This window comes from Eptatretus burgeri, chromosome 7, assembly GCF_056783735.1.
Source record: "Eptatretus burgeri isolate ZD-2024b chromosome 7, Ebu_testis_v1, whole genome shotgun sequence".
Lineage (NCBI taxonomy): Eukaryota > Metazoa > Chordata > Myxini > Myxiniformes > Myxinidae > Eptatretus > Eptatretus burgeri.
In genome coordinates, this window is record NC_140967.1 from 82,294,225 (window position 1) to 82,309,787 (window position 15,563).

The following is a 15,563-nucleotide window of genomic DNA, read 5'->3' on the forward strand; positions in this document are numbered from 1 at the left end:
TATTAACTAGTTCCACTCAAGCAGCCACTTGCAAAAACTACCAGGGATCACAAGAAAAGGAAATGCTGAAGAAGGCACGTCTACATGTCCAACCAAAGCAGTGTCACCACCCCCGCACTATCCACAGAGATATCTTGGGACATGGGAAGAGTTTGTGGAGTTCTTTAGAAATTGTTCCTTTTTTGAGAGTTAATTAGATTCCTTATTACATCATTTAATAGGCAGAGATTAGGTTGTGGAGAGATCTTAAGAGAATACCTTCAACATAGTGACTGCTTGATTCAATTGTCATCTGATTGGTCATCTTGGAACTGTCCATCATCAAAGTTTCATCCTGTCATTCCCAGAACTTTTCTGAATGATGGGTCCACAACATTAATTGTGCCCAAAGGTCGGATCAGATAGAGAGATAGATAAAAACAGAAACAATGCAGTGTATTTCCCAATAAGTGAAAGGATTGCTAACTGGGAGATGCCTCACCAAATTAAACCATCTCTTCCAGAGAGGACTGACAGGATGGCCTTGAGGTATGTGCACTCGCCTCTAAGCTGTCTCACCTTGGTTTGAGTCCTGACCCAGCTATAAACTGTCATCCTGGTGTTTCACAGGCAGGGTCATTCATCAATGTGTGTGTTGTCCCTTGGATGGATGTTAAACTGGGCATCACATCTGCCAGCATTCGTTGGTGGACATTAAGGACCCCACGGTGTCATTTGTGAAAAGGAGATGAGCTATTGCAAGCACCATGGCCAAATTCCAAATTGCTTCCCTAACTACTGCTAGGAAGGTAATGGCAAACCAACTCAACCCTTGCCAAGAAACTGTTTTGGCAGCACCGATGCTGTGAAATAGAATATGGTACTGGCCATCAGAATCTGAATCAGAATTCTTGAGAATTTTGAAGATTTCCTTCAGCTTATTGACTTCCTGATTCAACAGCAATGTGAACCATCAGCTGGGAACAGTCCACACATACAACTTCAAGGATCCCATCCCAGTGTCCTCAATCAATGGGCCACCACTGTCTCCAGATTACTAAATTTGACAAGAAATATCTGTTGGGACAAGTGGTCGTGCAATTGTAAATGCTGAGTGAAATTATTTTGTATTTTATTAATGTTTTGTAGACAAAACCTAGGCTCATGGAAGAGAGAGTGACAGTAGGTGGGGAGCTAATGAAATGAGTGGGGCAATGCTTTTGAAAATTTTAAAGTCATATCTCATTATTATTTAATCAGGACCCCTTCTCCTTCAAGCTTTAGCCAATTCGTGCATCAGCTAGGGGGGTCCTCGTGTGCAAAAAATGTACCCTAAGTTACCCACTGGAATTTTGAAGTTTAACACTTCCCTTAACAGAAAAACTTGGTTACCATTTCCATAACCCGGCAATAAGTGCGAAAATGGTGCCTCTTTTGGGGATTCCGACGGAAATTGTCGGGCCAATTATTAGGGGTAGTGGAAATGAAAACGACTGTTACTTTGCAGTCTTACACCCTAGAAACACAAACTACGACTAAAAATGTCGGTCTTGAGATCCTCTTTCATATGATAGGCAAATTAAGTTCATTGGTTCAAGAATCAGGTCACTAGAGGTCAAAAGGTCACGAAAATTTGGGTCAAGAGAAAATCTGACCTATCTCTGAAACATGCCCCACAGAACATGCTACATCCATATTTTACCCTCTCTGAGGGTCTATCGCATCACCATTGGCGCCAAGGAACACAATCATATGAATAAAGTGGAATTTGTTGCAGTAAAATGAAAACAGCACAGAATGGAAAGCGGTCAACTTTCAATCTGATCACTTTTTGGCCACCGCTTAAACGATTAAACGAAAACGAACAATGGGACGTTTCAACGTGGTTGGAGCAGACCTTGCGTTGGAACAGACTATCAACAGAACCCAGAAAAGTGCATCAGGAATAATTGGTCGTTCAAGAAAGAAGAAGTTTGTTGCCAAGTGGGAACTGATACATCATGAGATGCTTGCGATCACAAACCTTCACAGAGACCTTGCTGGTATAGGTAGTTCCTCCTATGAGTTAGAGGTCAACAAGTCATTCAGCAAAGCAGCAACTGAGTTTGAGGAGGCCAACATTCAAGCCATATTAAATGTCATGGAGAAGAATGAGAATCCCTTCCTCACTCCCCCAAAAGAGAAAATGCTCCACAATATCTTAACCAAGGAAGTCATGTCGGAAGATATCAGAGAACAGCTGCTCAATGTGGAGAGAATCGGCAACGATACCTATGAGAAACTTCGTAGAGAAAGGTTTATGGAGAAGACAGTTCGACTGTCAGACACGATTCATCACACCAACCTTAAAACCTTCACTGGAATCCACAAGAATTCATTCCCACACAAAGGAAAAGCAAAACTCAACAAGCGAGAAGATGCTCAGATGAAACGTACACGAGAGATTGCAAAGAAATGAGGACGGACTATGGAGGAACTCCTGCAGTACGATGTGTGTACAACGTCTCCTCTCTTTGATGACGAAGGCCTAATGACCAAGCCAATTAAAAGTGAAATTGTCCATGAACTTGACGCTCATCTCAGCGACCAGGACCCAAGAACACCGAGAGCTGATGACTCAATGGGAACATGCTGTATAGTTGATGTGATGGCAAACATTCGCAAGATCCAAACAGAGTTCAAAAAAATTTGGTGAGTTCTGTGATGCCTTTCTCGGCTATGTTGCCTCCACAGCAAAGGGTGCCTCGAGAATTGATTTTGCATTTGATTCCTCCATGGGAACGTCTTTGAAGGATTCTGAGCGGAAAAGGCGAGAGAAGAAGTCACCCATAGAACTGCGCGATGCGTCCAGGGAAACCCTCTCCCTCGAGAAATGGACAGGTTTTGGCCATCCAGTGTCAACAAAGCCAAATTTGAATCCCTCATTCATGCAGAGGCGCTGGTACGGAATTGGAGTGCTCCGACGTTGGAGATTATAGTCAGTCATTTCTGTGGACCAGACAGCATCGTCGTTTCGTGTTGGTCCATGACATCGAGACCTGTAGAGGTTCCACAACTCAAGTGTAATGTAGAAGAGGCTGACATGAGGATTATACCACATGCGATGCATGCTGTTAAACAAGGTAAAAATCGTATCATAGTCCTATCGTCAGACACGGAGGTGTTCATTTTGCTGATGTTCTATTGGAGCGAGCTGAATGCGAATGGCCTCGAAGAACTCTGGGTGAAGGGGTTGGGGACTCGACAAGATACATTCAGATACAAATCCTTTCAAAGAGGATCGGACGAAGTTTGTGTCAGGTTTTGCCCACTGTCCACACACTAACTGGGTGTGACTACACAAGTAAAGTTGGAACCAAGCATGCTGCTCTAATAGCCAATCCAGATATGTACTTAAAGGACTTTGTGGTGGCTACAGGTAACCTGGATACAGTAATTGATAAAGTAGAAGCCTATCTGACACAGGTCCTTAAGAAAGGAACAACGATGAAAACCATGAACCAGCTCCGAAGCCACAGGTATCATCATGCCAAGCGGTCATGTTTGGATGTCCTGCCACCCACAAGTCATGCCATTCGGTTGCACATTTTGAGAGCCTACTTTGCTACAAAAGAGATGGTGTCCCTCCTCTCATCATGTGAACCCTCTGACCCAAGACAATTTGGTTTAAAATTAATCGATGATCTTCTGGTCCCAAGCAGGGGGAACAATCCAATTCCTGAAGACATTGCAATCCACTGCACATGTCAAAAGTGTGGAACTCGGAGATGTCCTTGCCGCAGTTCTAACAATCCCTGTTGTACATTTTGCACTTGTCAAAGTGACTCGGAAAAGTCAGGATGTCAAAATGTATTTGGTGTCGTCAGAAAGTGAGTGACTTACTCATAAGTTTATACGCATTTCCAAACCAGAATCACATTCCACCAGTTGGAATGTGTTGACTTACTATGTTGGAGTGGCAGTTGTCGTTTATTGTTTAAACCCTTTGGTGGTCATTAAGTACATTCCATTCATATCTGTATTTTTTGTATCTATTCCAAAAAATTTGACCCCAATAGAGGACAAAAATATGGATCTGGCATGTGCTGTTGGGCATTTTACACAGAAATTTTCACTTGACCCCAATTTCCATGACCTTTTGACCTCTAATGACCTAATTATTGACCCAATCTCCATAAAGGTAATATCATATGGATGGGTATTAAAGGGAAACCATTTTAAGGGTTAATTTGTCTATCTAGGGTGAACGGGCGTGACATAATAACCATTTAAGTTTCCCAACAGGAAATCGTTTAAGCGCTGGCCAAAAAGTGATCAGATTGAAAGTTGACCGCTTTCCATTCTGTGCTGTTTTCATTTTATTGCAACAAATTCCACTTTATTCATATGATTGTGTTCCTTGGCACCTATGGTGATGGGATAGACCCTCAGAGAGGGTAAAATATGGATGTGGCATGTTTCAGAGATAGGTCAGATTTTCACTTGACCCAAATTTTCGTGACCTTTTGACCTCTAGTGACCTGATTCTTGAACCAATGAACCCAATTTGCATATCATATGAAAGAGGGCCTCAAGACCGACATTTTTAGCTGTAGTTTGTGTTTCTAAGGTGTAAGACTGAAAAGTAACAGTCATTTTCATTTCCACTACCCCTACTAATTGGCCTGACAATTTCCGTTGGAACCCCCAAAAGAGGCACAATTTTCGCACTTATGGAAATGGTAACCAAGTTTTTCTGTTACAAGAAGTGATCAACTTCAAAATTCCACTTGGTAACTTAGGGTACATTTTTTGCACACGAGGACCCCCCTAGCTGATACACTAAATGAGCCTCCTCCATAAGAGGGGAGAATTTTTTTTGATTGTGCTGGTGTATATATGTTTGTCATAGATCGCATGGTTAACATCGCAGACCTCCGAAACAATACGGGGTATTAAATTACCCAGCCTGCTCTGCACTGCAACCCCGAAGCATTCCAACTTGACTTGAATAGAAGCCGGCTAGTCAAGAGTTGAACATGTCATAGAAGGGGTGGGAAAGGAAGGAGTGGTGGTGGGAGGGGAAAACAAGGGTGATAAAGTCAGATAGACAGTGTGGACGTATTAACCTAAAGGCAACAGTCTGACAGGGGCGGTTGTAAAGGGATAAGGACGGATAGAGAGGAAGAGGGGTAAGTGAGTGGGAGAGAAAGAAGGGGTTAAAATTGTGATGAAGAAAGAGTCTCAACGAAGTGGATAGACAAAAACAGGCAGAGCAAGAGTGGAAGGTTAAAACAAAGAAACATACAAACTGGACAACGAACAAGCGATGAAGACACTTATTGCAGCATACAGTGCTGGAAGCTTGCAGGGTAAGTTCCAAAGTGTTAAAGGGAAAAGCTTGGAAATTGTTGATTGTTCTTGTCGGGGAAACATCACATCTGATTTTCAAAATCCGTACATAACTGTCTCTCTGTATCAATATGTAAATGTCCTTTGATTGCAAATGTAGATTGCAATTGTTGGCATGTATGTTTAGGTGGTGTATAATGTCATAAGAATGAACAGCTATTATTGCTCGTAAAGGCTAGTTTCAATATGCGTGAACGGTTGCTGCCCGAAGCAACAGCTTCTCCTTGCTTCCCACGGTGGTTAGCAAACCTCAATCAACACTCTGTTGATTTTATCCAATATGATGTAACAAGGTGAGAAATTACATGGTGTTTCATGTTCTGGAATTGATTTGCACCGGATAATGTGGTGTATTTTGGCTATGATTGCCACATGCAATGATAAACGCCACGTTTGGTTGCGGTGTAGTAAGTGTACGTGGTGTGTGCTCACGCAGTTGATTTGAAAATGTGGTTTTGTGATTTTGCAGACTCAGGAGCTGCAAGGTTACGGGAGGCGATATGCAGTCGTCTGCCTCGTGTCGGCCTAACCTTTCAGCAGAATTGCGTAGCTCTGACTGCCCTTGCTGTCCTGCAATGGGAGATTACTTTCCTCATCATGGGTATGTTGCTTTCAACCTGTCTCTAACCTCTTTCAGATCCTCAGGTGGTTGACAATCTCATCGGATGGCAGGATAGATCTCAGGTAACATTTTCAACTTTGAGCTGTCTCGTACAGGTTCGATTTCCGATGCGATAGGACTTAAGTGCTCACTACAAAGTGCCATCCCAGTGACATTCAGGTAGGGCATTGCATCCTGCGGCGTACGATATGTTCTTCCCATCTGCTAGCACTTGTGTGCAGAAGCTAAATATCCTATGGTGCCTTTGAAAAAGAGTTGGCCATTATGTGCTATACCCTGGACCAGTTACAGATTCCTGCCATAATCGATGGCAGCATTGCATCAGAAGTATCGCCACACCCCTGCAATAATATGATGCAACCAGAAGACAGATTTCATGTTCAATAATGGTCACAAATGCATTCGCTATCTGCTACTGATTATTCTTTTTAATAAACCCACATGCCATGCTAGTAATCTAATAGAGGTTTGAACAGTGTGCTGCTGAGTAACTCAGCTGACTTAATTTGGAGGTCTAGTATATTCACGGTTTAGCTTGATCGTTATGCACTATTATGGCAGCTTTTTATGGAAGTGAGATGAGTAACTTTCAATTTGATTTTACATGCCTGAACTGACCAAACTCAGTGGCATTGTGGTTTGAGCATTTGTTCTGAGTCTGGGGGTCAGCGGTTCGATTCTGACCGTAGCCGAGTCATACTAAAGACTAAAGATGTATGTAGCAAAGGGTCCATTGATGTCGAGTAATCAACTGATGTGGACCTGCGACCAGGGTTGTGGATCTGCTGTTTGGAGAGGTTCTGGGCTGAAAGGATTGAAACCTCGATGAAAAACGATGCCCATCTGATGATCCGTGCAGTTGGAAATCAGTAAATTGCTTACAAATTAAGGTTATAACTTCATATAAAATGGCTTTTGTAAGTACTTACCAGAACATAGTGTGTGTGTGTGTGTGTGTGTGTGTGTATTGTTATATCTTGCTTACTTCTTAGGACTATGGTGCAGTAATTGGTCTTCATTACCTCCACCACCGAAGGTGAAGGAGGTTATGTTTTCACCCCTTTCTGTTTGTTTGTGTACAGGATATCTCAAAAAGTTGTGGACGGATGAAACTTTGTGGCAAGGTTGGGTGTGTGACAAGGACGAACTAAATTAGATTTTGGTGAAGATCCGGATCGGGATCCAGATCTGACAAATATTTAAGTGATTCTTCATTATCTAGACTCCAGAGATAGGGCTAAACTGATATGTAGCACGATATCTCAAAAAGTTCTGGACGGATTCGGATGAAACTTGGTGGACAGGTTGGATGTGTGACCTCGATGAATTGATTCGATTTTGCTGAAGATCCGAATCCTGATCCGACGACTAGAATTTTAGAAGTGATTCTTCACCATTGAGAGATTGGGCTCTAAAACGATATATAGCACGATATTTCAAAAATGTATTGGGCCAGATATGTTCTCATGGATCAGGCATAATAGGGTGGAGGTATGCACTCTACTGAGTGTGCTCCTAGTTTTGAATGTGCTGCTTCCTTATTTGATACTTAGCATTTCGAAGATATAGCATGAATGGTCAAATCCAGTGAGTTGGCATCCTATTGGGTGTAGGGGAGAATCAAGGGGCAGAGATTTCTACCCAATTATCCTACTGCCCAGGAAGATAAAAGCAACGTCACAGGATATATCCGCTGTTACCCAGAGGGCCTCAGGTAGTTACATCACTTCCTTCCAAAGTCACTGGTTGTGTTTGTTCTGAATTCAAGTCCTATGTTGTCTAGTGTATATCTGTCTGCATATCTGTGCATAATTAGTATGGCAGCCTTAAGCCCTGTAAAAATCTTCTGTGACTTCACCTGATCTTCTGTGAGCCTTGGACTATGTAAAATACATGCTGATGCAACCTTGTTTTAACGCCACCGTTTGGTATGTCTTTCCCCATAATTCGAACCTTCTCAGTCCATTACCTCCATTTACTCTAACTACATCAACTTTTTCAGGCCTGGGATGTTGCATCCTAATTCTGTACCTACTCACAACACCACTGTGGCCAATATCAGCTCTCTACCTCACCTGGCTCACCGCAGACTGGCGCACACCAGAAAAAGGTTTGTCACACAGACAGGGTGGCCCAAGGTAAAGAAATCCCATTTGGCTTTCTTCGAACACGTGTTTTTAGGGTAAAATAAAATGTACAACATCTTAAATACACTCAAATACTGAGTGGAACCCTAAACATGCTAAACATTGGAAAGTGGAAGTGGGTGCTTCACAAACAACAAACCCCTTAACACATTTATTTATTTGGTTTAGTCTTGTGATTTACTGCTCCAACATGCAGTGAATCACATGAGGCCTCTTTATCTTTGGCCAACCTGTACTTTGCCTCTGTTTGTTTATCTCAAGAGCTGTCAGGATACAAGGTGCTGGAGTACAAGGAAAGTCAGATCCACAAAAAGTTATTTGGCCCATCACTTATTTTGCACATCATCCTGTATTTTCCCAAAATACATCACGCACACCAAAATAAATAAATAAATAAATAAATTCAAATGCAACCCCAACTTTAAAATAGTTTCTCAAATTTTCCAGAACCTATCCCCCTGAATCCCCACCACCTTTCTTTCCTTGAAGGAGGTCGAAGATCTGCATGGGTACGTGGCTGGTCAGTGTGGAAATACTTCCGCAACTATTTTCCAATCAAGGTAATCACAATCCACCATTATATCATCGGTTTATTTCACGGGGATAAAAATGGAGGTATCTGAGTATGGTATATATTTATTACATAGGCAAATATGGTAATATATTAATCCCCTCCTCTTCTCCCATCCCCCTTTCTGAATGCTGCAATCTACTACCAGCCATGCTTCCCATCTACCCACTCCCTTACCCTCCTTTTGATCTCTCTTAGGATTGATTTGCTCCTCTGAGTACCAAGGAGAGCACACAGTTTGTGTGTTATCTTCATGTAAATTGGCCTGATTATCTACCCAATGGTTCCAGTCATGTGATCCTTCACGACTCCACTCCATACTCGACTGTACACATGGAAATAATTTTTTTTTAAGTTCACTTGAAGCACACAGCCAGTTGAAAATGGACATTAAAAGCAGACAAACGAGACCACACAATTGCAGATGAAAAAGTTTGTTTGAGGAAGATCTGCTACTAATGCAAAACGAGTTTATGGGTTTCAATGGACAATGACCCAGCCCCCTGGCTATGTTCCAGCACCCCTTTTGTAATGTCCAATCAATACGTTTCTCCCGCTTTTGCAATCATCTTATCACACAATGAAGAATAGGTTTGGTGTTTGGGAAGTTGAGATGTAATCGGAAATAGGGAACCGCGGCGGAATGTGTCGTAGAATCTGAAATATTAATGTTCATTTTGATAAACAGCAGGCAAAGACGGAGTAGTGACTAAAACTGCTATCTTGCCATACAGCAAGGCCCAAAGACCCTGCGACCTGATGATACAACTTGAGCTTCCAGTCCTCTCGGACGCCACAACAGAGAAATTGTGGTGGAAGAGAACCACATATTTATTTGCAATCTATTTCAGAACAAGCACGAGTGAATGTTAAGCAGTGAAATATTGGCCAAAAGTCATTTTTAAGGATATAGTGAGTAAAATAAAAATTTCTATAGGACACAAAGTGCACCGTTTAAAGGAGAATGCATGGCAAGAAGAGATCTTCTTTGTTTTGCTTGAAAGCAACCAAATGGCCTATAAATGCAGTCCTGCACTATAAAACTTGGGCCAATAAAAGGACACCGGTGTTTCCAATCCATTTTGCTATGTCTGGTCTGCACAAGCTGTCATTACACAGTCACATGAAACCCTCAAACTTTATGCGGTCTTCACTTTTTATATTTACCAAACTGATTTGATGGAATGCTACGTTCAACCTTTCCTGATTATTATCATTATGGACTGATACATTGACTCAGAGTGCGCAGTTAAACATCTCACTGGAGAAATCGTTTTGGCAGACACGAAAATCAATTTACTTCTTCCTGAACTCTGTTTCATATCATTTTTTTCAACTTGCGGACAGAAATACTATGTTTAATCCTCCGTCCTACAATACAACTTGGCACATGATAAATAAGGTAAAAGTAAATTCGAAAAAAACTATGCACGTTACACGCAAGTTTAAGATACAGACAGTACCTGCTGTTAATTTCCATATTTACTATCAGAAATGATGTGAGAAACATTGATCTTGCACAATTGATTTGAAGTGGTGGGGAGTGGAGTATAGGGGGTCAGTGTGAGGTCAAGGCCTTGGCAAAGAACTCGGCTCCCTGATATGTTTGCATGTCAGGATGGGAGCCAAACTTTGCTCAACACTTCTTGCACACCCGCACCAAGCCCCACTGTTATCTATGTGCTGCCCCCCCTTCCCTCTTCCCCCCACTGTTGATTTTCTGACTAAAAAGAATCACCAATGAACATGGCACTACCGACGGTCCAAACTCACAGGAATGGCAAGAGGAAAAAGAAACAAAGTGTTGACGAAGAAATTGATATTTTGTTAGTCTCACCCCGAAGGCGATACAAGACTCTTGCGACGTGTGTGTGTGTGTGTGTGTGTTTGTGTGTGTGTGTGTGTGTGTGTGTGTGTGTGTGTGTGTGTGTGTGTGTGTGTGTGTGTGTGTGTGTGTGAGTGCTCACTCGTCTAAATATTTTCGCTTTAAAAATGTTTTTTTCTGCAACTGCTTATCTGATCGATGCAAAACTTTAAACAAAGGAGCGACTCCCCATGGAGGATATTTTATTGTTTCCTCTGATGTCATAGGTCAATGATATGGTATCTGATGATATGGTTTAGTCTGATGTCATAGGTCAATGATATTGGATGAAAAGGAAAAAAAAAAAAACAATTGACATCTTTTTCTCTGAAACCGCTCAACGAAAAAATTTAAACTTGCCATTTGTCATCAACTCCCCATGGGGTGTATAGGGTGATAACGATGTTGTCATCGGTGAAGTGAAATCATACCAACCATAAATGGTTGAATCAAAATCCTTTTCTGAAAATCTGAAACTTCGTATATCTGATCGATGACCCGGTGTGAATGAAGAATTTAATTTATGATGTCATTGGTCACATGGTCTGGCAGCCATATTACATTGAAAATAAAAATTTAAAAATAAATATTCTTCTCCAGAACCGCTTAACACATCGATCCAAAACGTCACACAATATGATCGACTCGCCATGGGGTTTGAAATTTTTTTCACATTCACCTTCATTGATGCAATTTAGCCTTAATATGTACAAAAGTGGTTGTTAAATATCCTAATAATTAATCAATAATCAATAAAGCTATGGATAATAGCAATGTATGTGACACAATAGGGTGCATGGATGATACGGGTATATGGGCAATAATAGCAGTGGGTCATATTAGTAGCATTTTCAGTTAATGATAGTATTTTTGTTCAGAATGAGCATGCGAGGCGAGTCTATGAGCTCAACTAGTGCTGTTCTAGTTTACCATATGTCGTTATTGAGCATTAATATCCACTTTATTAGATGTGCTGAATAGGTGAAAGATATTCAGTTGACCTGCCAGTATATGGGAGAGGAAGGATTGGACATTGGGGCTGTTGAAGAAAGAATTATATATGGCACAATATTGTCGCATGTATGGCCCCACGCCATGACTGTTAATAATGATTTGGGTAAGGAGCTGCAAAATGTCAAAGCAGTTGCTTCGTGGATAGCCGGCTTCAAACCAATTTGGAGGCGACTACATGCCTGAGCTGAAGCAGGTGATCCTATTCTGAGCATGGGCTGAACCCATGTTAGTTATCAGGATTTTAACCTAATTTAGACCTCCCCTCTGCCCCCAGGGATTTACCATTGCCGCCAAAATGAGCAACATATGGGAGGCGGATTGCAGAGCAGACACGCACAGTCTTACAAAGTAATGGTTTATTAAATAAAAGGACAAGAGCACGAGACGTGAAAACGGATGGATCTAGTACACGAGAAACGATCAAGCATGACAGTAATAAATGTATTAAACTTTTATACAACAATATAAAACTACTCTTCTATGTGCCCAGATACTCACACATGCACTCACAGATGAACCATGCAAAGATTGTTTAACGAGCTCAAATGTCCTCGAGGGAACAATTCGAGAACAGAGTGGAACAGAGCACAGCACACCCACGACCTGGCTGAGATCGTGGCACAGCAAAGCATCCCCGACACAAGAGCAGTGCTCCAACACCAACACATGTCCAAAGCGAATTAGAGGAACCTTCGAGACAATTCCTCGTGGCGCGTTAACAATTTCGCAACACTGGATTCGAGCCACAGCCCGTTTATAGATGCACGAGGAGAGGACTGCCTGGAATATATTTGCATATTTCACACAGTGGAGGCCCCATAGTTTTCATATATGTTCTACAGCCCATGTACTCTGACATTTCCATTTTTAGGTCGACTATATCTGTATAACTCCTTATACTTTTCATCATCCTGAAAAACCAACATATGGTTCAACCTTCACGGTCGTTCTCTCTCCATGCTTGCATCAACAACGTTAGTCATCACTTAAAATTCCATGCAATGTACTCTTCGCGGTGCATAAAGTTTTTTTTTTTTTGCATTTCAAGTGTAAAAGTTCATCGAAATAACATTTATTATTTATACCCCAAGAATATTTGATCAGTCTTTGCTTACCCACTCTTACCCCCTTAAAATTCCAAATTGATGCAGCTGCAGATTACCATCATGAGCACCAACCGACTCTGTAAAGCGGGTCAAGAGAAATACTGAAATTGATATTGGGTGAAGAGTAGGTGCCAGGGGAAGGAGTGATATTTCTATTTTTATCTGAAAAGCTTGCATGTTCCTCTAACAAGTGCATGCTTACCTACGTATTCATACGCATGACGTGTGGACGTTACAGCGGTGTTCTGTGTGACTATATCATAATGTTAAGCCAGTGCCTAATGGCTTCGAAGAATATTTTAGAAAAAACATTTTCAAGTAAACAAAATGGAGTTAGTTTGAAGTCGAAAGCCTTCTTGGCTTCATTAGGGTAACAAAACATTTCATAAGGCTTCCATAATCTAACCCAGTTGTAGTTTCATCACGAGAACAGACTTCATCTCTGTGATAAGCAGAACTGTGCCCCTTTAACTCAAGAAGGATTTTTTTTTTGCTGAAGCTGGTCATTTAATCAAGCCTGGTCAATTATTTTGCACAATATATTTGTCTAGCCACATCGTGCAATACTTTTTGGCAGCGTCTGCAGCATGTGTCTGCTGCATAAGCTGAAGCATAAGTGGCATGTCATATTACAGGCAAACGTTTTGGCTCTTTCTCTCTTGTGCAGAAGACAAAATGATTGTTTTGAAGATCAAGAAAAAGGGTAGTTGACTTTTTTTTCCGATAGAATGTCTCATCATCGGGGAAGAACATGCTTATTTGATGGCACTATCTAAGTATATGGTAAGATGCAAAAAGCAAGCATACATACCATGTCTTCTGAAATGGTGAACTTTGGAAACTAACGCAAATTTTAAAAAATAGAGATGCTATTTGGAAAATAAATGAGTTGTTACATTTGTTTAGAAGTTAAAGACTTATTTCATTCTCCAATGGCTGGTGTACGTTCAATTCCAATGACTGCTTTCTCACAAAGCTGCACTTTGCAAGTGTTGGAAGTGTGCCAAAAACTCTCAACGTGAGTCCTGCAGTGGACTGAAATAGTCAGGTTTACAGTTTTTATGGTAAATAAATAGAATCATCAACTAGTTAGGCTCATAATACTATCTGATAGTGGTCAATATAACGCATTACTACTAAAAAAAAGACAATTTGAAAATGGAAAATCATCAATAACATGGTCTCTCTACTACCATCCTTCCACCTTCTAGTTGGTAAAGACCTGTGATCTACCTTCAAACCGGAACTACGTTTTTGGATATCACCCTCATGGAATCATGTCTGTCGGGGCATTCTGCAACTTTTGCACAGAGGCAACGGACTTCTCAAAGACTTTTCCTGGGATAAAACCTTCACTCGCCACCCTTGCAGGACAATTTCGGCTGCCTATATTCAGGGACTACCTCATGGCTGGAGGTAACTGGAGAAACAATGGCTTGACACTTATAGAGTACAAGGATGGAATGAATTGAATGTAGGATTTGGTGATTTTAAATCTCGTGGATCTTTTTTGTGAACTACTTATCATAAGCAAGTTCCCATATTCTTTCGTGACTTCATTAAAGGCCTAAGTAAATTATTAACACTTTTGTTACAGTTGGTATCCCATGTTGAGTGCTCCCAAAACTGTAATTACCAAGGCAAACAGATATAGTATTAAGTTGTAATTTCACTTGGTGAGACAATCTCAGATTGGATCAAAGGCTCTTTACGCAGTAATTGGTGGCGCCGAATGTTATCGGAAACTTTCATGAGCGGCAGGACTCGAACTCCAGTCTAAAATCTCATTTTGAAGTACCACCTGTTCACAGAGCTCATGATGCTGGCATCCCAGGTGAGACGAGTGTAACAAACTACACTGATCTCCTGATGTTGTCTTACATGGAATATATTATGTGAAGCTCCTTTGTGAACCTTCCATCACTGGAGGAAAAAAACTGTTGGGACCGAAGAAACATGAACTACAATGACTAGATTATCTAATCCACATCTGTATTATGTCGAGTAATTGTAATCAGTAAAATGACCTATCGGAGGGGTTTTACGAGATATTTAAGGAAGGGCAGATGCAGAATAAAGGTAATTATATGCCCACCTGTCCTGCACAGGTTGCTCTGTAAACCCGAATTTCAAGCTGATATTGTCTTTCTGATAATGCTTGAATGTAGAAACATGATTCCAACATTCATGCTTATAATGCTGAAATTACAACGCATCCCTCTAAAGTTTTCGGCCTTTGGAAATGCATCTACACCACAGAATGCTGGAATCCAACCAAGATCATCATTAGCAGTGAAAAAGGATAATCTCATTTTGGGAGGATTTCCTTTTGAGATTTTTTTTCTCGAGAGGGGGCAAAAAGAGGAGGGAGTTTTGGTTGAGAAAGAAAATGTGTATGAATGTCCTTTTAAGTCATGGTAAAAAAAATGTTCCCCCAAAACAAGGAACTTCAATGCAGGTAGAGACCATTAGGCCCATCAAAGCCTGTGCTAGTATTGGCAACTTACGGTTGCCAAATCCATGCTCAATGCTTTCAAATGCTGAGCACCAAGCAAGGAAGTAGCTCGTACCATTTATAAAGTATTGGGTATGACTCGACCAGGGTTCAGACCACCAACCTCCCAGACTCAGATCAGACATTCTAACCATTACGCCACAGAGTCTAGTTAATCTCTGTTGTTTTTTTTTACCATCTATTCTCCAAGATTGCTTCCACTGCTCTCTCAGTCCTCCGACCCTCCCAGCAACCTCACCATGCACACATTCTTCCAGTAACCCAGTTATGGTTAAACTTCCAAAATGCAGGCTAACTACACACACCGAAACTCTTTTATTCCTCACTTCTCCAGTCGATGCATCCACTTTCCAG

At 41.3% G+C, this 15,563-nt stretch overlaps 1 protein-coding gene across 1 annotated transcript in view; it reads left to right on the forward strand.

Moving 5' to 3' along the window:
• Positions 1–5,068: 5,068 nt before the first annotated feature.
• DGAT2 (diacylglycerol O-acyltransferase 2) overlaps positions 5,069–15,563 on the forward strand; it is a 30,369-nt gene continuing 19,874 nt past the window's right edge. The window contains exons 1-5 of the mRNA XM_085889273.1: positions 5,069–5,330; positions 5,840–5,971; positions 7,995–8,102; positions 8,629–8,699; positions 13,906–14,110. Of these exons, the coding sequence (XP_085745399.1) occupies positions 5,288–5,330; positions 5,840–5,971; positions 7,995–8,102; positions 8,629–8,699; positions 13,906–14,110 (559 nt within the window). The 5' untranslated portion in view covers positions 5,069–5,287. The remainder of the gene's footprint in view (positions 5,331–5,839; positions 5,972–7,994; positions 8,103–8,628; positions 8,700–13,905; positions 14,111–15,563) is intronic.